Source organism: Aedes aegypti, chromosome 2, assembly GCF_002204515.2.
Source record: "Aedes aegypti strain LVP_AGWG chromosome 2, AaegL5.0 Primary Assembly, whole genome shotgun sequence".
NCBI classification, from domain to species: Eukaryota; Metazoa; Arthropoda; class Insecta; order Diptera; family Culicidae; genus Aedes; species Aedes aegypti.
Window position 1 is genome coordinate 76,877,205 of NC_035108.1, and position 23,023 is coordinate 76,900,227.

At 40.1% G+C, this 23,023-nt stretch overlaps 1 protein-coding gene across 1 annotated transcript in view; it reads right to left on the reverse strand.

Annotated features, from left to right (window-relative positions):
* Positions 1–15,802: 15,802 nt before the first annotated feature.
* LOC5568893 (protein anachronism) overlaps positions 15,803–23,023 on the reverse strand; it is a 29,758-nt gene continuing 22,537 nt past the window's right edge. The window contains exons 5-6 of the mRNA XM_001658168.2: positions 16,648–16,726; positions 15,803–16,477 (exon numbers count right to left, since the gene is read on the reverse strand). Coding sequence (XP_001658218.2) covers positions 16,033–16,477; positions 16,648–16,726 — 524 coding nt within the window. The 3' untranslated portion in view covers positions 15,803–16,032. The remainder of the gene's footprint in view (positions 16,478–16,647; positions 16,727–23,023) is intronic.

Below are 23,023 nucleotides of genomic sequence, written 5' to 3' on the forward strand. Positions count from 1 at the left end.
GAACAACGATTTCAAGGAAGTGGCAGTAATTTTCGACAACGTTATGATGAAGATGCAAGATATAGAGCTTCTTACACAAGCAACGATCAGCAAATTAATAGTTCAGGAGGAGTAGGTTCTCACGACGATCATGGTGAAGAAAAATTTAGAAACCAACAGTATAGGAGCGATGGAGAAAACCGACGAAAGCAAGAACGTTACACGATGAAGGAACCTAATTCGATTTCGGCCATAGGAGAAACTGATGCAGACCACCGAGGAATGAAAACTGATGATTTTGAGCGTTCTCGAGGTAGTATTGAGTTTAGAGGTAGGAATATTCTAGAAAAATCATTTTTCAATATTTTAGTTAGATTTTCAAGTTTTTATAAAGAATGTATAACTTTATTTGACACAGGGAGCCCCATTTGTTTGATAAAAAGTAGCGTTGTTCCAAGTAATTCTAAAATTTTTAAATATTCTGAACAAACATACTCCGGCCTAAATAATTCAAAGATTGATATTTTAGGGACATTTGATACAGAAATTGTTATTAATAATTATATTTACAAAATGCAGCTTAAAATTGTAAAAGACTCTACCATGGAACCGATGTGCATTTTGGGGTCGGACTTCGTAAAACGGAATAACTTGTTGGCTGAATATGACGGTAACGCGATAGTTTTTGGTAAGAAAAATGGAGAAAATAGGAAACTTTTGAACGTGGTTACAATAGAAGATGACATTCGTCCGGATATTTATGATGTGGAGGTAAGCTCAGGCACTTTCTTGAATACTGATTTGGATCAATTAGATATAGGAGATACAAGTATTCCTTTCAAATATGTTACAGATGTCAGATCTCTTTTTAACAACGTGTATAAAAACGGATTAAGACCAGTTAAACCTAAAAACTCGTATACTATGAAAGTTGAATTGCAAAATAACAAAACTTTTAATTTTCCACCACGTCGGTTGTCTTATTCTCAGAAGTTAGAAGTAGAATCGCAAATAAATAAACTTTTACAGGAAGGAGTAATACAAGAAAGTAATTCACCTTACGCTAGTAGAATAGTATTGGTAAAAAAGAAAGATAATTCGTGGAGAATGTGTGTGGATTATAGAGAATTAAATAAAATTACAGTAAAAGATAGGTATCCAATTCCACACATTGAAGACCATTTAGATAGCCTGAGAAGTAAGAAATATTTTAGTACTTTAGATCTCAAAAGCGGGTATCATCATCTATTGATTGATGAAAGCTCTCAAAAGTATACAGCATTTGTAAGTCATATGGGTCAGTTTGAATATAAGAGAGTACCTTTCGGCCTTTGCAACGCACCTTCAGCATTTATGAGATTTATTAATACAATTTTCAAAGATTTAATTAAAAAAGGCGTGATAAGAATTTATATCGACGACATTATTATTGCAAAATCTTAGTGGAAAACCATTTACAATTACAATTAACTAAATGTAAATTTTTGAAATCTAAAGTAGAGTATCTCGGATACAATATTGATTCTGAAGGAATAAGTCCAAGTGAGAAACATGTTGAATGCATAAAAAACTTTCCAGTTCCTAAAAATGTGCATGATGTTCATAAATTCATTGGATTAGCAAGTTACTTTAGAAAATTTATCCCAAATTTTTCAGTTATTGCAAAACCACTTTATGATTTAGTAAAAAAGGATAAAAAGGATTTCAGGTTTGCAAAAGAGGAAATGGCTTCCTTCGAAATCCTTCGAGAAAAACTTATTGCAGAACCAGTATTAAAAATTTATTCTCCTTTTGCTAGGACTGAACTGCACACAGATGCAAGTGCTCTTGGATTCGGTGGTGTTTTAATGCAGGAACAATCAGATGGAGTTTTACATCCAGTAATGTACTATAGCAAAAGAACAGATTCCCATGAATCAAAGCTACATTCTTTTGAACTTGAAACATTGGCAGTAGTAAACAGTATAAAGAGATTTCACATTTATTTACAGGGAATTAAATTTACCATAGTTACTGATTGTATTGCATTGAAAGAAACACTAAATAAAAAGGACATTAATGCGAAGATTGCTCGATGGGAAATTTTTCTTTCTGAATACGACTATGATATAATTCACCGTAGTTCTTCAAATATGAAGCATGTAGATGCCTTATCACGTTTGCCAATTATTTGTGCATTAGGGAATGAAAATAATAGTTTTGAAAGAGCATTATTGGCTAGCCAGATGTTGGATTCTAAAATTGAAGAAGTTAGAGCTCAGTTAGAAAATAGCGAAGATAAAAATTATGAGTTACGAGATGGAGTCGTGTATAGGAAAAGCAAAGATAATAAAATATTGTTCTATGTTCCACAAAATATGATAAGTCAAATTTTGAAAATATATCACGATGATTTCGGCCATTTTGGTGTAGAAAAAGTTTATGAACTTATTAACAAATCATACTGGTTTCCAAACATGAAAGAGCAAATTAAGAAGTATATAAATAATTGTTTAAAATGTATCGTATATTCTAAGAAAAATTTTAAGAAGGATGGCCCTTTGAATATAGAAGAGAAAGGAAATAGACCTTTTCATACGATACACATTGACCATTATGGACCAATAACGCTAAGAAATTGTAATTATAGATATATTTTTGTGGTAGTAGACGCCTTTACAAAATATTTAAAACTTTATCCTTGTAAAACAACAAACACGAGTGAAGTAATTAAGCATCTTAAACATTATTTTAGTGTATATTCAATACCTGATCAAATTATTTCTGATCGTGGAAGTTGTTTCACTTCGAATAGTTTTAGAGAATTTAATGTCGAATGTGAAATAAAACATATTTTAATAGCTACTGCATGTCCAAGAGCAAATGGTCAGGTAGAACGGTTTAACAGAGTTTTAACACCAGTAATAGCTAAACTTGTTGAAAGTTATCCTACAAGAGGTTTTGGTCCAATTTTATCAGATGCTGAACATTTTATTAATAATACTTTCTGTCGGTCAATAGGTAATACCCCTTCGCAAGTACTATTTGGAATAAACCAAAAGAAATCAACTATTAGTATTATCGAGAGAAGTATTAATGAAAATAAAGACATTGAAAGAGATTTGATTAAAGTTAGAGAAAAAGCAATTGCCATAAATAGAGCAATTCAAATTTACAACAAAAAGAAATACGACTCCGAATGTAAGATTAACACAAAATATCAAGAAGGTGACCTAGTTTATATACCACATCATGTTATACCTGGGAGTTCATCTAAGTTACAAGCACAATTCAAAGGTCCTTATATTGTCAGAAAAACGCTTCCAAATAATCGTTATGTTGTTAGTGATGTTGATGGTATTCAGCTTACACGTGTACCCTTTACCGGAGTTTTTGATCCTGTAAATATGAAGTTATGGGATATGAAAAACGAATTAAATGCACATCGGGACGATGTGAATGTCAGGATGGCCGAGTTGTAGGAGATTTAAGTAGGCAATGAGGTATTATATAATTGAAGCAGGCTATGATTAGCAGAATAGGGACATTCAATGTTTTGTTATTCATTAATCCTCGAGACGCCAAATATACAAGACGAATCACTCAAAGCTCTCCACTGTGTTTCAATACTTCACAGGGTAACTCCAATTCAAGGTGTCAAGCGAAAAACCGTGCTGAGGAATGAATGGCCGAAGGGGTGAAAAAGATGTTCGGCCATTTACGGAGCCTGTGGGGCACCTGGGCACCCCTCACAGTATCTTGTCCCTTACCACGTTAATGCAGGGCTCTGGCGTGGGGGACCTCTTTCCCGTGCTACTCGTGGGATCCAAAAATGAGTACAATTTCAAACATAAATCAGAATAGTAGTGGTAGTGCAGGTAGTAGCAGTAGTAGGGAAGCGAACCCCTTCGCAAGAAGTGGGCTAGCTAGATCTCCTTTGAGGAGAGTACGAGCAGGAGGAGGCAGCAGTGCACGTAGTGCCTGGAAACCATATTTCATCCCCGGCTAACGCATCGGATGAAGTTATGGATGGAGCGTGGTTGATGAGGGCCATCAATAAAAGCAGAGATGGGCTTTCTGCGATGGATGTGGCTGCACAGCAGCTCGACTCCATAATTGACTTTGCGTCCTCGAAGTCTACCATCAGCAAGGACCTCAAGCAGGCCCTGCTCAGACTTCGTAAGTCAATGTTGGCGGCCAAGCAGAACCATGCTGAACCCATGGTGACTGTGGCTGCGGCAGAACCCGTGGAATTGAAGGTGCCGAAGTCTACCCAGACGGAACCCTTCGTTTTCGCGGGTAGCCCCAAAAGCGTGGAAGCGAATGCTTACAACAAGCAATCGCAGAAGCGCGCGAGGCAGCCGTCAGGGGAGGAGCTACCCGGCGGCGCTCGTAAGGCCAGGCGGATACTAACCCCGAAAACCGGCAGAAATGCCGGAAAATCGGACCCCAGCCAGGCGTCCCGGAAAGCCGAGAAGGGTGGGCCTGAAAAGGCTGGCCCATCACGGAGTGATGGGAACAGGGGGTTGCGAACTTTGCGAGGTCCTCCATCACCACAGGTCAGAGCGGAACAGGGGGGGGGGGGTCGCCCCCTGGACAACCGTAGTGAGAAAGAAGAAGAAGAAGAAACAGGAGAATCAGGAGCGCAGGGATACCAGGCCTAAGAAAGGTAGGAGGGTAGGTGCCAAGCGCGAAAAGGGTGATGCGATCATCATCAAGACGGAAGAGTCCAAGTACTCGGAAGTCCTGAAGGCGATGCGCAGTGACGCGAAGCTTGCGGATCTAGGAGCCGACGTACGCAGTGTCAGACGCACTCGTACAGGTGAAATGATCCTCGAGCTTAAGCGCGACAAGGAGCGCAAGGGCGCCGCCTACAAAAGTTTGGCGGAAGAGGTCCTTGGCGCTGGTGTTGAAGTGAGGGCTCTGACGCAGTCAGTGACTCTGAAGGTGATGAACCTTGACGAGATCACCAACGCAGAAGAGCTCGTCACGGCACTGCGGCAATAGTGCGAAGTTTGTTGTACTGTGTAATCCGCCCCTCGTTGTCAGCACTCATAACAATAATACTGGCCACACTATACATACTCCCTATGACGTATTTTGTTTGATTTACATTCCATTGTCAATTCATTCTAAAATAAATCGGCAAGAAGTGCAGACGCGTTTGATTTAACAGAAACTGTTCCATGTGTTATTCCGCCTAATCCGTCCGATTCCGTCCCGACTAGTTTCCACCTCTGCCAACAGGTCATGGGCTCAGGCACGGGTGGCGCGAACGGATCGTGTGTTATACGGATTTGAGCTGCTGTTTTCAATCGCGATTTCTTTCGTTAGTGACGCGTTCGGAAGTTTCCTCGACGTTAGTGAACGACAGTCAAAATGTCGGAAAAAGTCGTGTTCGAAAAACCTCGGTGACCATAATTGGCCGCTCTGGAAATATAAAATCGGCTTGGTGCTTGGTGAAAAAGGATTGGCAGACGTCGTGAAGGGAAACGTTCCAGAAGTGCCGACGAAAGAATGGCTGCAACGCGATGGTATGGCGCAGTCTGTAATCGGCTTGGCTCTAGAAGATTCGCAGCTGTGTCATGTGATGGAAAAATCATCTGCGAAGGAAATGTGGGATTCCCTTCACCAATACCATGAAAGGCGATCTATGTGTGGCAAAGTGTTCCTTTTGCGGCGTTTGTTGTCAGTGCGATTGACAGACGACGGCAGTATGGCTGATCATTTGAGTCAGATATCAATGCTAATGAATCGCCTAGTCAGCATTGGGGAGAAGATGGCAGATCACTGGTTGGTGGCGATTATTCTATCAAGCCTTCCAGAATCCTATAACATGTTAATAATGTCGTTTGAATCGCGCTCGGAGGAGGAGCTGACACTAGATTTTGTGAAAGGACGACTTCTCGACGAGTGGCGTAGGCGGTGTGAAGAAAACCAGCTCCCAGAACAGTCACAGAAAGTGTTAATGAGTGGAAAATCGAAGAAAAATTGACATTACTGTGGAAAAGAGGGGCACTATCGGCGTGAATGCAGAAAGTTGAAACAAGATCAGGAGAGAAGAAAGAGTGAAGATTATGAAGAAGCAAACGCTAGAAGAAGTGATTATCGACAGAAAGCGAACAAAGTGGAATCAGTGAATGACGAAGTTTGTTTTGGTTTGCTGGATAAGGCATTCAAGGACGAATGGTATCTGGATTCCGGTTGTACATCCCATATGACTGGAGATGCCACAAAGCTTAGTTTTGTAGATGTGATGCGACGTGAAACGATTTGTCTTGCTGACGGCAATGAAGTGGTATCGGAAGGCGTTGGCAACGTTAAGGTTGATACCGTAAATGGTGATGGAAAGCGAGTGAATTTAACGGTGAAACATGTCCTACACGTACCTGCATTGAAGAACAATTTGTTGTCAGTCAGTAAAATCACTGACGAAGGGTTCGAGGTCGTGTTTGGCATATCTGCCTGCAGCATTGTGAAGGGAGAAAAAGTGGTTGTGTCAGGTGAGAGATGTGGAAATCTTTATCGTCTGAAGAAGCCAAACGAAAAGTCTATGTTGGCGGAGGCTGGCCATCGCGATGGCTGTCAGCATATTTGGCATCGCCGACTTGGCCATCGAAACCACGAAGACATCAATCGCATCGTTCAGGATGATTTGGGAAAAGATCTCATAATCCAAGACTGCGGCATCCGATCTGTGTGTACAACATGTTGTCAAGGTAAGCTAACACGTTTACCCTTTCCTAAACAATCTATGACAAGAATGGAACAAATACTAGATCTCGTGCACTCTGACCTATGCGGTCAAATGGAAGTTACTACTCCCAGCGGTAAACGATACGTTCTGACCCTAATTGACGATTATTCCCGCTACTGTACTGTATATTTGTTGGAACGTAAATCTCAAACTGCCGACTGCATCGAAGATTTCATTAAGTTGATGCAGACTCAGTTCGGCAAAGTGCCGAAAACGATTCGCACAGATGGTGGCGGAGAATTTTCGGGGTATGCGTTCAGGAACATGCTTAAAAACTATGGGATTGAACTGCAACAGACTGCGCCCTACAGTCCCCAACAAAATGGGCAGGCTGAACGTAAAAACCGATCGCTAATTGAAATGTCACGGTGCATGTTGATTGAAGCTAACATGAACAAGCGCTACTGGGGTGAAGCGATAAATACTGCTAATTATTTACTTAATCGTTTGCCAGCAAAAGCAACCGGTCGTACGCCTTATGAGCTTTGGTATGATAAGAAACCCAGTTATTCCCATATGAAAGTCTTCGGTTCACCAGCATACGTACATATCCCGAAAGAACGTCGTCGTAAGCTTGACGACAAGAGTGCACGTTTGATCTTTGTAGGCTATGCAGAAGGCAGAAAAGCTTACCGCTTTCTTAATCCTGAAACAGATACAGTGGTCATTAGTAGAGATGCAATGTTTTGCGAGGAGCTTACTGGTCAGGAAACAATTCGAAACGTGATTCCTGTGGATGCCGTTAGCATCAGCCGAGCAGAAAACGAGTTAAAAAAAGAGAGACCAGTACTCAGGATTGGAGAAGATGCGGAAATCCTTGCGAGCTGTTCACCTCAACATGACGTCGTGCCTGTGTTAGATAGTTCACAGGAATATGATAGTGCAGAGTCTCATATCGAGGAAATCGAACAGAGTGAATGTATGCAGCGACGCTCAAAACGGTCCAACAAGGGAAAGGCTCCAGTGCGATTGATTGAAGAAGTCAACGTGATGAGTGGCCAGGAGGAGGTTGAGCCGTCGACGTACCAGGAAGCGATGAGTTGTGAAATGAAGAAACAGTGGTTAAATGCAATGGAGGAAGAACTTAACTCACATCGACAACTTTGTACTTGGGAACTAACGGAACTACTAGCTGGACACAAGCTTGTAGGAAGCCGGTGGATCTACAAGATCAAGAAGGATGCGAGTGGTCAAATTATTAAGCGGAAAGCCCGCTTGGTAGCCCAGGGCTTCAATCAAAAGCCAGGTATTGATTTCATCGACGCTTATGCTCCGGTGGCTAAGCAAGCCACGCTTAAAGCACTGCTTGCCATAGCAAGTCAACGGAAAATGATCCTTAAACACCTTGACATAAAAACCGCATATTTGAACGGCGACCTCAGTGAAGTAGTACATATGCGGCAAGCACCCGGATTCACCGAACCAGGAAAGGAAGCGCTGGTGTGCCGTCTTCGAAAGAGCATATACGGTCTTCGTCAGTCGGCGAAATGTTGGAATGATCGTTTTGATGAGTCATTGAGAAAGATGGGGTTTCTTCCAACTGTAGCAGACCCGTGTTTGTACACCCGTGAGCGGAATAAGAAGAGGGTCTACATTGTAGTTTATGTAGATGATGTGATTGTGGCCAGTGACGATGAAAACGAACTTGACTCCGTGTATGAAGAATTTAACAGCTACTTCGAAACAACTGCACTCGGACAGCTAAAGTATTTTCTCGGTTTAGAAGTTGAAAGAGACAAAGGTGGAGTATACAGTGTCAGTTTGAAAGGATATATCAAGCAAACAGCCGAACGCTTCGGCCTTGGCGACAGCAAACCTGCTCGCACTCCCATGGATGAACAATACGCTCGAGGAGAATCAGAAATCATACTGCTGCCTAATAACATTGAGTTCCGCAGTCTGGTCGGTGCTCTTCTTTATGTAGCAGTGAACGCGCGCCCAGATATCGCTGCAGCAGTTTCTGTGTTAGGCCGTAAAGTTAATCAACCATCACAGGCTGACTGGGTGGCCGCTAAAAGAGTAGTGCGGTATCTTCGAGGTACAGTTGACAAGAAGCTTGAATTCTCCGGCTCATCGCTCGACCTGATTGGTTTCGTTGATGCAGATTGGGCCGGCGATCATACAACGCGCAAATCGACCTCCGGATACGTTTTTGTGATGTGCGGAGCAGCTATTTCATGGAAAAGTCAGCAGCAAAGTGTTGTCGCACTTTCATCTATGGAATCCGAATATATCGCCCTTTGTGAAGCTACAAGAGAAGCTATTTGGTTGCGGCAATTGCCACTAGATCTTGGAGTACCTCAGCTGAATCCAACTTTGCTATATGAGGACAACCAATCATGTATTGCCTTCGTGCGGTCGCAAAGAACGAGTAAGCGTACAAAACACATCAGTGTTCGAGAGATGTTCGTCAAGGATTCATGTGATAAAGGCATTGTTCAACTGCAATATTTGTGATCTGAGGAAATGATAGCTGATGCGCTGACGAAACCTATTGGGCCGACCAAGATCGGTCTATTTTCGCAGGCTATGGGACTAATAGGAAGTTCTAAAACAACGAGTGATGATTAAGGAGGAGTGTTGTACTGTGTAATCCGCCCCTCGTTGTCAGCACTCATAACAATAATACTGGCAACACTATACATACTTCCTATGACGTATTTTGTTTGATTTACATTCCATTGTCAATTCATTCTAAAATAAATCGGCAAGAAGTGCAGACGCGTTTGATTTAACAGAAACTGTTCCATGTGTTATTCCGCCTAATCCGTCCGATTCCGTCCCGACTAGTTTCCACCTCTGCCAACAAAGTTCAGGTGCCCACCACTGCCGTTCAGCTACGGAAAGGTCCGGCAGGTACTCAGGTGGCCTTAGCACACCTACCTGTGGCGGACGCAAATAAGTCCGCTAAGGTAGGTAAGATCAAGGTTGGTTGGTCAGTATGTTCACTGAACATACATGAGCAACCGGTGATCTGCTTTAGGTGTAGGGAACCTGGACACAAGTCCTGGGGCTGTAAAGGCCCTGATAGGACCAAGTTGTGCAGGCGTTGTGGTGAGGAAGGTCATAAGGCACTAGGCTGCAAGAACCCTCCCAAGTGCTTGATTTGTTCCGGCAAGTCCGTGAACAACAATCACCCAACGGGAGGCTCAAGGTGCCCGACCTTCAAACGAGCCATTAACGAAAAGTCACAGTGCAGGTAACGCAGCTGAACCTGAACCACTGTGACGCAGCTCAGCAACTGCTGTATCAGTCAGTTGCTGAGTGGGGGACGGACATCGCCATCATATCGGACCCATACCGAGTACCCGCCGGCAACGGCAACTGGGTCGTGGATGGATCCGGAAAAAATGGCGGCGATATGGATAACGGGTAAATACCCTGTCCAGCAGTTGGTGTCTACTACCTACGAGGGCTTCGTGATCGCCAAGGTAAACGGGGTCCTCTTCTGTAGCTGCTATGCGCCTCCGAGTTGGTCGACCGAGCGGTTCACGCAGATGCTGGACTGTATGACGACCGCGCTGACAGGGCGAAGGCCAGTTGTAATAGCGGGTGACTTCAATGCCTGGGCCGTGGAATGGGGAAGCCGTAACACGAACCAGCGAGGTCAAATCCTGCTATAGGCACTGGCCGTGCTAGATGTCGATCTGGCTAATGTTTGTACCAAAAGTACTTTCAGCCGTAACGGAGTGGAGTCGATTATCGACGTTACTTTTTGTAGTCCTGGCCTAACGAGTAGTTCGAACTGGAGGGTAGACAATGCCTACTCTCACAGCGACCACCTGGCGGTTCGCTACAGTATCGACTACAACAACAGCAGGCAGCGGGTTGAGGAAGCGGCTAGGTCAAGGCCAAGCCCTCGTAGGTGGAAGACATCGTACTTCAATGATGAAGTACTTAGGGAGGCGCTCCGCCGTGAGCGTAACCTACTCGGCCTAAGCGGGGACGAACTGGTAGCGGTGCTTACGCGTGCATGCGATGCGACCATGCCTAGAAAAGTCCACCCTAGGAATGGGAGACCACCGACGTACTGGTGGACTCAAGCTATTGCAGATGCTATAAACTCCTCGTTGTAGATCAGACGAGCTTCGGCATTTCCTACCTCTTCATTGCAATATGGTGTGGCCGGCCACATTGTAAGGCCATGCTTCGGGAATAGACCGTCGACGATGGCTCTCAGTTTGTTCGCACATGTTTCGACTGGCATCGACGAATCCTTGATTTTCGCCATTATTACTCAGTTGGCATCCCCCCAAGGATTAGCATCTGCTGCACGGCATAGCTCTTTGAAGCAGTTAGACTTGCTCAGCTTAATCTCACGTTTGAAAGCCACAATTCTCCGCTTTTCTCGAACTATCTCATGTCTCACTCTCTGTGTATTGTCTCCTGGCTTTAAGACAAGCGGTAAGAAGAGAGAGTGCTTCGTTCCACCAGTATACAGGACACCGGTTGTTTGATGGCTTCCGTTTTCTTGGCATTATTATGTCCCACGCCCTGACCACCGCCTTTGTCTTAGTGATAACGGTCTATAGAATATGCAGGTTGGCTACTGGAAAGGAAGGTCGACGGTGGGTGTCATCCGGACGGTTGTGAATACCTTGGAGACAGTAAAATAGGAAGAACGCAGATTTACTGCTTATGGATGGCATGGAAATCCTTGAATACCTCTGCCGAATTCTGTAGAACTACTTCCAGAACCAGATGAAGGAGTAAGGATTCTCTTGTTGCGTCCATTCTCTTGGGGATATGATGTATAGTGTTGTAAGAAATGTTGAAAATCAATCTTCCCAGAGGTGTAAAGATTGTTGATTCTTAAGTTGATTGTTGTCGATTCTCGGGTATACAGGTGGATGACTGCACTGAGGACCGAGAGACCACGATCTCTGCTATTGCTATTGCTGGAGACGATAGATGATAAATCATAGCTGAGAGATGAAAGCTAATGAAAGACTCTCAGATTCTAAGGAAAAATGTTGGAAATGTGATATTTCAATGCCAGTCTCCACAAAAATTCCGATTAAAATTTTATTTTCGACATGCTTACAACTTACACAGATAGGCAAAGCGTCATGATCGCTTCTTGAGACGCTTTCGCAGTAATACACATTTATACTCGGATAGGTATCACTACTGAGCTGCTCAGAAGTGCTACTCCTGCTCGTTTCGCAAACGGTTCGAAAGCCATGTACACCCTAATACTAGAATTGTGCTCTGTCGGACCGGTAAGGTCCGGAGAACTGCTCCTTATTACATCGAATATTTACAATCCATTGTACCCCGCACCACCCCGTCTAGGGTTTACAAATGCAGTAGGAAATAAATAAGTTACGATATCTAGAGTACAATCTACTTACTGTAGTGCCTAATGTATGCACCACGTGCCTAATTTTCATCGTTTTCCTCAGCTATATATACAAATCGAGACAGCGCCTGTCCGTTTCTACCGGAGACCTTACCGACTAAGAATCATTTAAAGCTCGTACTGTGCGCATCATTATTATAGACTTATTGAATAGTTGGCGGAAGCTTAGTGTCTAACATTTCATAAATAAATGCTATCGTATCCCACTAGCCACAAGTGCGAAACGGGAAAATCCCGTCGCACTTGCACGTTCTTATCAGAAACTGTCACTAGGTCTACATAAGAGTAAGGATGTAAAGAGGGATTATCTAAGCGTGTTCGTTTTCAAGAATTGTTTCTGTTTGAGGCAAAAAAAAAAAATCGACGCTTGAAATATCCGCTTAAGTACATAGTACACATATACAGTGGAAACGCCTACGTGCTAAGCTCACAGGAACTCTAGGACTTATATCAAAAAACGCACACTCACATACACATTCTTTTGTGAACATATTCGTAATCGATCGACATTTCACTGGTTTATCGTTATATTCGTTGCCGAGGTCTACGTCACAATACTTTTCGTTAAATTGGTAGGGAGATTTTGAATCACTTAGTTTTTCGAGACAAATTGTAAAAGGTACGTGAAATATATAAAATAAGAAACTGTGCTACGCCAAGACATATCATTCTATTTACTCAAACCATCTTACTGTTATTTGCGTTGGAAGAAATTTGCTGAAAGTTTTTTTTTGGGAAAAATTTTGAAACACCATTGCTACTTTTTCTACCTTCTGATCCCTTTTCCATACTTGGGCCAGTGCCTTCGAGTTTTCGTTGGACCCGTTAGCGAAAGCTAGCGGTGGTCATCCTTCTTGAACACCGTTATAGGAAAAAAGAAACTCTTAGAAGGTCACTTCTCTTATTCACTTAACATGGTTGTAACCACGAACAAAAGGAACGGTGAAGCACTGAATTTATAGCTTCCTTAAAAAAAGTGGATTTTAAAACGTTTCTCCAGGATGCACGCTTTCTTCCAAGGGTGAAATGGATAATGTTGATAATTGCATCGAAATGAGCAATCAGTTCGATGCTCTAGACAAATTTTCCGAACACCAAATCGAATCAGTCTCTAGCCCAGACTCTTTGATTCAAGTGAGGAAGCAAAGAGTGCCGCCTATCGTGGTCAGTTGTTTCGAATTGGGGGAATTTAGGCAGGAGATCTTGAACTCCATTAGGGGAATCAAGGTTTCCTTCCAAATCACAAAGAAAGGAGACTGTCGCGTTTTGCCGGAAACTACTAATGATCGCGATTTTCTTCTCTAACATTTTGAAGAGAAGAAGCACTTTACGTCACCTGAAGAGATCAAAAATGGAATAAATGATTTACTTGGATTACCCCAATTCAAGTAATCATTATGAAAAAGAGAACCCAATCTGGCATTGTTCGGAAAGAGCTTTCTCAAGAATATTATTTGATTCCCTTTAACAAAAAAGATCAAGATAATATTGAAGCTTTAGAAAAAGCAAGACTTATGTTCGATGTATGTGTGGCATGCGAAAATTTCCAGAAACCTGTGTCAAAAGTTAGAACATGGAACAAAACATTGCCGCATAGATTTGCGGAGGTTCTTCTCACGCTAAGGACGTCTGTCCTGAGAAGGAAGATACCGAAAAGTTTGCATGCGCAAATTGCGGGGGCGACCATAAGTCTAATTTTTTGGGATTGCCCTTCGTGTAGGCGAGTCGTAGAGGCTCGTGCCAGGCAGATAAACGGTAATGTTCGTTACGATAACGGTCGTTTCCAGAATTTCCCTGGTAGAGTATCGAACAATGCTCATTTTTTAGTTAACGATTGCTTGATTAAGAATCATACCCATCAGGAAGATGATAATCATGCTCATTCACAAACTAATTTTATTCCGTCGGGTAGCCGTTCAAATCTTTTATTTTCGAATGGATCTACCCAAGGAAAATCCTATTCCGTTATCGTGTCGCAGGTAATTGAAACTCCTCCCCTTTTCATACTATGAGTAACCGTGCTAACTGTTTCAAATCAAATGAAATAAAAAAAAACCTTGTCGCCACAGGGAACTTCGCCTCTTCGTCTACCGAAAATCCTAACGGAAAATCATCAGAAAATGTACCGACTTCAAGTGATATGTCTCCCTTTGATTTTATTTTTCTAACTGAAACATTGAATCAAATGATTGATGCAATGTTCAATACCACCACTATGACTGAAGCAGTCCAAGTTGGTGTAAAATTTACTAATCAAATTGTTATTAGATTACGTTTTTCTAATGGATCCAATAAATAATAATTTAAATATTATAAATTAGAATGCTCGTTTCTTGAATGGTAATGAAGACGAGCTGTTTAATTTTCTTACAGCTAATAACGTGAATATAGCAGTTATTATTGAAACATATTTAAAACCTGGATCAAAACTAAAAAAAAATCTCAATTTTTTTGTTTATCGTAATGATCGACTTGATGGGGCATGTAGGGGAGTTGCAATCATCATTCATAGGCGTATGAAACATTAACTGTTTTCGTCATTTGAAACTAAAGCTTTTGAAACTTTAGGTGTTTCAGTTGAAACACATCTCGATAAATATACTTTCATAGCTGCTATTTGCCTTTTCAATGCTCTGGACAGCAAGTGATTTGCTCCAAACTGAATTGCGAAAATTGACTCGCAATAAGTCAAATTTGTTCGTAATTGGTGACTTTAATGCCAAACATCGATCATGGAATAATTCGCAAAGTAATTCCAATGGCAGAATTTTATTTGATGAGTGCTCTTCAGGATATTTCTCAATTCAATACCCTGATATCCCTACATGTTTTTCCTCATCTAGAAAACCATCTACGATTGATTTGGTCTTAACCGACTCTAGTCATCTTTGTAGCCAATTAGTTACTCATGCTGATTTTGATTCTGATCATGTCCCTGTTACATTTAAAATATCCCATGAAGCGATTCTCAATCCTATCAGCTCCCCTTTCAATTATTTTCGAGCCGACTGGAATATATATCATTCTCAGTTGATATATTTAACAAATGTTTTCAGTTGGCATATTTTCCTGACAAATGGGAAAATGCTAAGGTTGTAGCAAATTTAAAACCAGACAAAAAACAGAATAATTCAAAGTTATCTGTCAAATCGTACACTGCAGGTTAATTATCAGAACTCCAGGTCTGAAAGACTTCCTGTAAGAGCTAGTGTCCCTCAAAGCAGCTTTCTGGGACCAATATTCTACAAAATTTTTACAGCTGACTTTCCTGAGTTAGCTCTGGGATGTCAAAAATCCTTGTTTGCGGTTGATACAGGCCACTCCGCCAAAAGACGAAGTCTGCGTTTCATATGTAGAAGATTGCAAATAAGTTTGGATATTTTTTTTTCATACTTGCAAAACTGGAAGATTTTTCCTAATGCTTCCAAAACTTAACTTATAACATTCCTACATAAACTCAAAGCTCTTTATTTGAATTTTTCAAGTAGATATGTTGTCACGATGAGAAGGGTTTCAAAAAATTGGTCAGATTAAGTATCTAGGGCTCATGCTAGATTAGCAAATTTTCAAATTTTTTTATCCACTTACTTTACTAGATTTTTTTTAGAAACTACTCAAAAAAAATGTTTTAATAATTTTCGTTGAACTCAAAAATATGACATCCCACACTAATTTTCAGCAAATTTCCTCACCTCCATTGGAATTACCTTCTACGCAATCACTCATCTTGCCGCACCTGATTCAACTCAGTCACAATAGAAAACATAAGAAAAACTGAAACTTCAACAAAAGAGAATAACGTTTGATAGCTAACTCCCTATGTCTAACACCTAATACTACTTGGAGAACCGCGCCACCAAACCCACACGGCGTGTCATGGCATTTCTACACACACTCACACTCACTCACAACTCACGTTCCCTTACTGCGCGTTCGCCTTCACCTCCAACGTGAATCAGAGCTTCCTCTCGAGCGCCTCGAGCGAGGCCGATGTCAGATAGTGTTCATCGCTTTCCGCCGAGTCTTCGACGTCCACCATTGTCTTCACTGCTTGATGATGCTGGTGCGAATGCTGCTGCTGTTGCTGCTGATTCAGGTGTCGCTTCTTGTGCGGCTTGGTCAGCGAGTGGTGTGCGTGAACCGACGGCTGGTGCTGCTTGATCTCGACCGTTTCGTCCATTTCGTACGAGTTGCCGAACGTGGACGATGACGCGGAGGTGGGCGCTCCGGAGCCGTTCTCCAGCCGGTAGCGGACGCTGCCTCCGTAGTGGAACTTCTGCTGCTGCTGGTGCTGGGGATGCGGACGGAACATGCGATGGTGCGGGTTGTGGTGGTGCGCGCTGAAGTAGTGCGGATGCTGCGGGATCGTCTTGTGCATCATGACGTCTATGCGTGGGACGCTGCAATGAGAATGGGATGGAGGGTTAGCCCAATAATAAGCGAGTTACCGAGCAGGGAACCGAAAAGCCGTGGATCTGACGGCTGATGTAAGGCTAATAAGCCTTCAAGTAGCTCTACATTAGCCGTACATTAGGCCCAATATACGGCTTGAATTAACCAGGACACTTACTGTGGCACATCGTCCATTTCATCAGAGGTCCATGAGAGTGAGTTTCGGAAAAAGTTCCATGGAAGTACGGCTGCTGTTGCTAGAAAGAAACGGATGACAAATAGGAAGATTAGTAACGACTAAAGTATTAGATTTCCGTAGGAACAATTAACGGGGCACAACAAACGAGCAAAACACAGTCATTCGGAAGCACTGCCGTGCTCTCCTTTTACGGTGGAGAAATATAGAAGCGTTTGCGCCAATAATCAAATGCAGCTGCGAACTCAAATCGGAAGCTTATTTGCTAAATCTGGTCGTGCTGGCAGGTTAGTTCAACAAACAAAATAAAAACGATCAAACGGAAGATTACATCCAAACAACAACACTACACGGCATAGGTATTATTAAACTTACAAACGATGGAGCGTGATTTAGTTAGTGCCGAAATCACACATCGAGCGGAGCAAATTAAAACTGAAAATTATGAGTAGTGTGGGGTTGGAATTTTCGACAATTACCTTTGGAGATTCATCGGAATGAGCTAGAACTGTATTGTAATGGAATTCGTTGGATAGGTGACTGACTTAGCTTGTTTTCATAAAAAATCGCAATTAGCCTTATTACGTTCTACGATGACCTACTTCTTCGGGGAAGTTTTAGATTTTGGTCATAGGGGCTGTTTTCGACGCAGGATTATACACTAAAATGGGTTATTATTGTTCAGAGAAGTATTGAAAAGACTTCTCGATGAGTTTTACTAGGGAAATTTACAGAACTTAAGTTAGAGTGACAAAGAATACCTGAAAGCATTCTTTCAGGAAAAATGAATACTCCGCGAAATTCAAAATTGATTTAGGAATTACTTCACAATTTGTGTATTTGTTTTTTAAGTAGTATCATAGAGTGATTTCTCAAGTAATTCTTTCTGGGATTCTTCCACACGCTCAAAAAAAGCGTTTTGGAAAACGTGAACTGTCAAAAATACACCGTGAACTAGTTCTAGTTCACGGTGTATTTTTGCTTGTGAGCGGTTCCATTTGAATTCGAATGTCGGTTTACTTTTGTATATTTTGATTTGGCTGAAATTTGGCATATGCTTTCTTTATACCCAAAAATGCCTATTTGCATCATCGGTTCGCCATTTTTACCCTAGCGTTACTTTTGAGAAGGGCCTAAGAAAAAAAGCCTTAACAATTTTCAAAAAATTAAAACTCAGAAACTATTTGTCTGATCGGTTTGGTGTCTTCCGCAAAGTTTAAGGTTATTGTTGGAACTATCTGGAAAAAAATATACACAGTAAAAAAAATTGTATTTTTTTACTTCGAAAATAAAGCTTAAAAATCCATTTTCACAAAAATCGTTTTCTTGATTTTTTTATATTTTTATATTTTAAAGTAGACAAAAAATGGAGTCTTTTGCACAGTGGGTCAAGATGGAGAAATCATGGATAAAAAAGTTATGATTTTTTGAAAAAAGGTGAATTTTTGAAAACGGTCATAATAAACTTTTTAAATATTTTTCAACTCGATTTTATGAAAGTACGCAAAATTTACAACAAAAAAAGGTATACGGAAAAATCAGGCTAACTTTTACCGTTTTAAAGATACAGCGATTTTAATACAAAATTATGATATAATTTTCAATTTTCGGTCATTATAATATAACTTAAAAACGGTTTGTCCGATCAGTTTGGTGTCTTCCGCAAAGTTTTAGGTTATTGTTGGGACTATCTGGAAAAAATATACACTGTAAAAAAATGTTGTAATGTTTTATATATCGAAAATACAGCTTAAAAATCAATTTTCTCAAAAATCGTATTTTTGCTTTTTTTTTTTATTGTTGAAGTAGACAAAAAATGAAGTCTTTTGTACAGTGGGTCAAGATGGAGAAATCATGGACAAAAAAGTTATGATTTAAAAAAAAGGTGAATTTGTTGAAAATGGTCATAATAAACTTTTCAAATGTTTTGGTAGCAATTAGCAAAATTTTCTCATAAACCTTTTTTGTTGAAAATTTTGCGTACTTTCATAAAATCGGGTCGAAAAGCATTCAAAAAGTTTATTTAGACCATATTGAAAAATCAACCTTCTATTTTTTAAAAAAATCATAACTTTTTTGTCCATGATTTCTCCATCTTGACCCACTGTGCAAAATACTTCATATTTTGTCTACTTTAACATATAAAAAATAAAAAAAAATCAGAAATAAGATTTTTGAGAAAATTGATTTTTAAGCTTTATTTTCGATATATGAAAAATTACAACATATTTTTTACAGTGTATATTTTTTTCCAGATAGTCCCAACAATAACCTAAAACTTTGCGGAAGACTCCAAACTGATCGGACAAACCGTTTCTAAGTTATATTATAATGACCGAAAATTGAAAATTATATCATAATTTTGTTTTAAAATCGCTGTATCTTTAAAACGGTAATAGTTAGCCTGATTTTTCCGTATACCTTTTTTGTTGTAAATTTTGCGTACTTTCATAAAATCGAGTTTAAAAATATTTAAAAAGTTTATTATGACCATTTTCAAAAATTCACATATTTTCAAAAAATCATAACTTTTTTGTCCATGATTTCTCCATCTTGACCCACTGTGCAAAAGACTTCATTTTCTGTCTTCTTCAACATCTAAAAAAAAAAAAATCAAAAATACGATTTTTGAGAAAATTGATTTTAAGCTTTATTTTCGATATATGTATAAAAAATTACAACATTTTTTTTGACAGTGTTTATTTTTTTCCCAGATAGTCCCAACAATAACCTAAAACTTTGCGGAAGGCACCAAACTGATCGGACAAACCGTTTCTATGTTATAATTTTTTGAAAATTATTAAGGATTTTTTTCTTGTTCTTGGTGAAATCCTTGATTGAGTTTCATTGAGATTTATGGCGAATTCTTAGTGAGATCAGTGCGGTAGTTCTTAGTGAGATCATGTAGATTTTATAACAGATTCTTGGCTGATTTTCATTTAAATTCTTAGCAGATTCCAAATGGTCACCGGGAAGCTAATATAAAACAATTGTTGGTACATTTTCTTGGGGGAACTTGATGTTTCCCTACTGAAAGCCTATGTTAAAATAAGTTAAGATTTTTCAAGAGTTCCTGTTTGGCGGATTCTTGGGTATACTCATTCTTAGTTAGAATTTGTGTGGATTACTAGTCTGACTAATACTTGATCTATGACAAAGGCCTTATAAGATCCTGAAGAGTCTTTGAACAGATAACTACATATTTGCAGCGAATTCCGACAGCCATTTTCTCTTAGGAGATCTCTAATGAATTCATGGCGAGATACTTTAGGTACCCTTAGGCAATGAGTTCTAAGGCGTTTAAACTTTGCTCTTATGTAGGACTATGGTTAATATTTAGATTTTTACCTAACAGAAAATAAATACCTAGTGGAAGATTATTATACCATGCTATTTTTTTTTTCTTTTCATCAGATTCACAAATTTTAAGTAATTGTTTTTAGCAAACATTTGGATTAATCTATCTAAAATATCGAAGACCTGCCTGTGAATTCCGGCGAACAACGACTTTGAAGAGAAGAAATTTTCTTTCATTACTCACCATCAGGAAAATTTTCTTTTCTTCGAAGAAAATACGTGCTGGAATTCGCCTACTGGTCTGAAAGTTATTTTTAATTCTGACAATTTTTGAAGTTTGCTATAAAGATCTTTAGTGTTGATCTTTTAGACTTTCCAATAAATCTTCCACATCTGTTTGTCCAAAACTGTTTCGAAATTCAAATCGATATTGTTTGGAACCTAAAGTATTTTAAAAGTATTTAAACATCATTTAAAAAATCATAAATGACTTAAAGTGACTTGTATTTTCGACAGATATGTTCTCTTCTTTATTAGTGGTTTTCTAACTACTATTGAGCTTAAAATTAGTATCAAAACTTTTATAATTTGAGCGCATCTTACTGCAGACTTCCAGAAGATTTGGCTGACGAATCCCCTAATGACGAAGGAAACAAATGGCCAAAAATTTGTAAATTTGCTTAGATCAAGTCCGGAATTCGAACATATGGTATGAAAAATAAACAATAAAGCTGCGAATGCTTTGCTTAATTCTGTAACATTCTAGAGCAAGGAGTTGCGGAATTTATCCCATTATTCTATCTGTTAGATTAGATTCTAATATCTGTTAAATTCTCTTCTTCATTTATTCCAATATATATGTAACTAAAATGGTATTGCTTATAAATTGTCAATTTTATACATAAAAAATGAAATGATATTCTAATGCGAAAAACAACAAATTTAAACACTTTTAAATTTATCGTTTACGGCTAATCAGCTGAATGGTCAGTCGTGTTACCCCTACACCATAAGGTAATGCGCTCTCGGCTAGGCATTGCATTTAAAATAGAAAGCGTATTGTTTGGATGGACGTCTTTCTTCCGATAGAGGTGCGCTTTGCGAAAAAGGGCCACGTAATTATTGAGTTGACATCGAATTCAGATTGACTTCTGCGCCCATGAGTCCTTTCCTGGTGTAAGGGTAATGCGCCATATCTAGTGAACAGAGAGTCGTAAGTTCGATTCTCACACAGAAGACGTGTAACTTTTTTTTGCTAATTTCACATCAATTGCGAATTTTATGTAATGTTTAGTTTTACGGTAGCTGTTCAACAATTTTTAAGTTAAATAAAATACGTAAGTGCTGGTATATACTTTACTAAAAAATTTCTGGAAAATGTCATGCCGAAGGATCATGATGTAACCCGGTTTGAAAGTTTTAGGCACCCGGGAAAAATCCGGGAATTGGAAAAATAATTTTGAATGGACACCCTGATAATGCGAAGATAGCTCGAGCCAGAGAAATCGATCATCGTAGACAAGCTTTAATGGTAAATCAATGTCGTAATAAGCTATACGTCCAATTTGAAAATGTTTCTAGTAATATTATGAATAGCAAGACGTAACACTAAAGAAATTTCCATTGAAAACTGTAATTTCAAATTCGTTCTGTTTCAAATCTAACAACCAGAGGCACGAGCATAGTTTTTCTTTGTATTTAACGTTTCATACTACCGCCATCTGCATGCCTTTTTGGCATCAAACAGTATATCGTGCCATATGCCCACCAGATGATGATGGTACGAACTGTGCGATGGAATTTGAATAAATGTGTTATAAGTGTTACGTCTGTCTGTCTGTGGTAGAACAGTCACTTTCCTGTAGGAACTATGTTTTTGGAATTTGACAAATGGCCTTGTTCAAAATTGAATACATGTCAAAACCTGATTTCTAATGCTGGGACCAAAATACCCTATTACAGTGTTGACCAGACTCATTTCCCCGAAATTCGAATTGTGAAGCCATGAACTGTTATAACTGTGCGTTGTATTCCTGAGATGGAGGGGGAGGTGGTTGGGCTTGAGTGTTGCACATGGTATCCGACAGTTTCGATCTCGGTGGGCCGCAATCCAAGTTTCGGTGAAATGATTCGCACTCACTCACTCACTCATTTCATTTCACCGAAACTTGAATTGTGGCTCTCTGGGATCAAAATTGATCGATTTTGTGTGCAGTACTCAAGCTTAACCATCTGCTTTTCTATCTTAGGAGGACAGAGCATGGTTGTAGTAGTTCGTAGCTTCGTAGTTCGGAAAATGTTATTTTCGGGGAAATGAGTCTGAACAACACTGCCCTATTATACTTTAGAGTGTACCAAAATCATGTATTGAAGATGATGTCCTGATAACCCGAGTATTTGGGAGCAATTGTTCCAAAATCGCTTAAATAGTGAGAAGACATGATTTTTTTGAATGCCTTACTGAAGATATTGCAACTATCATTAGATTGTCTTCTCTGAACTTTATCGTCTTATGACATTTCCGTCTGGAAACAAAGTCCGATACAGACTCAACACGTTACTACTGTTTTCCGAAACCAGACCGTTCTCAGACATAAACAACTGACCGTACGACCGGAGGTTATTGATTGATAAACCATCTCGCAACAAACAAGCGCCCTTGTTTGGTTTGGGGGGGCCACAAAGAGTATATCATTCACCTGTCTTCGCGTTCACGGCTGGGGTCAGCAGTTTCCAACTGGCAGCAGTCTAAACCATCGGCCGGACCAATAAAATGTGTTTGCCCGAAAGCATGGGCCCATAATGTGAATGAAAATTCCACACCGGTAGCGTAAACAAAGCCGAAAATATCGTTTCCTGCACCGGCGAGCACAATTTGCGCATGGCGGACGGCAATTAAGCAGGAGAAAAACTCGGAAGAGAAAGAAGCCATCGATCGACGTAAAACTGCATCGCACAGCGAATACGGTCGGAGGCCTTTGGCAGAGAGGACCACTGAAGTAACGCAACTTGGGCAACCGATTGACGGTTGTTGCCGTTTTCTATGCGAGACGTTTGGTCT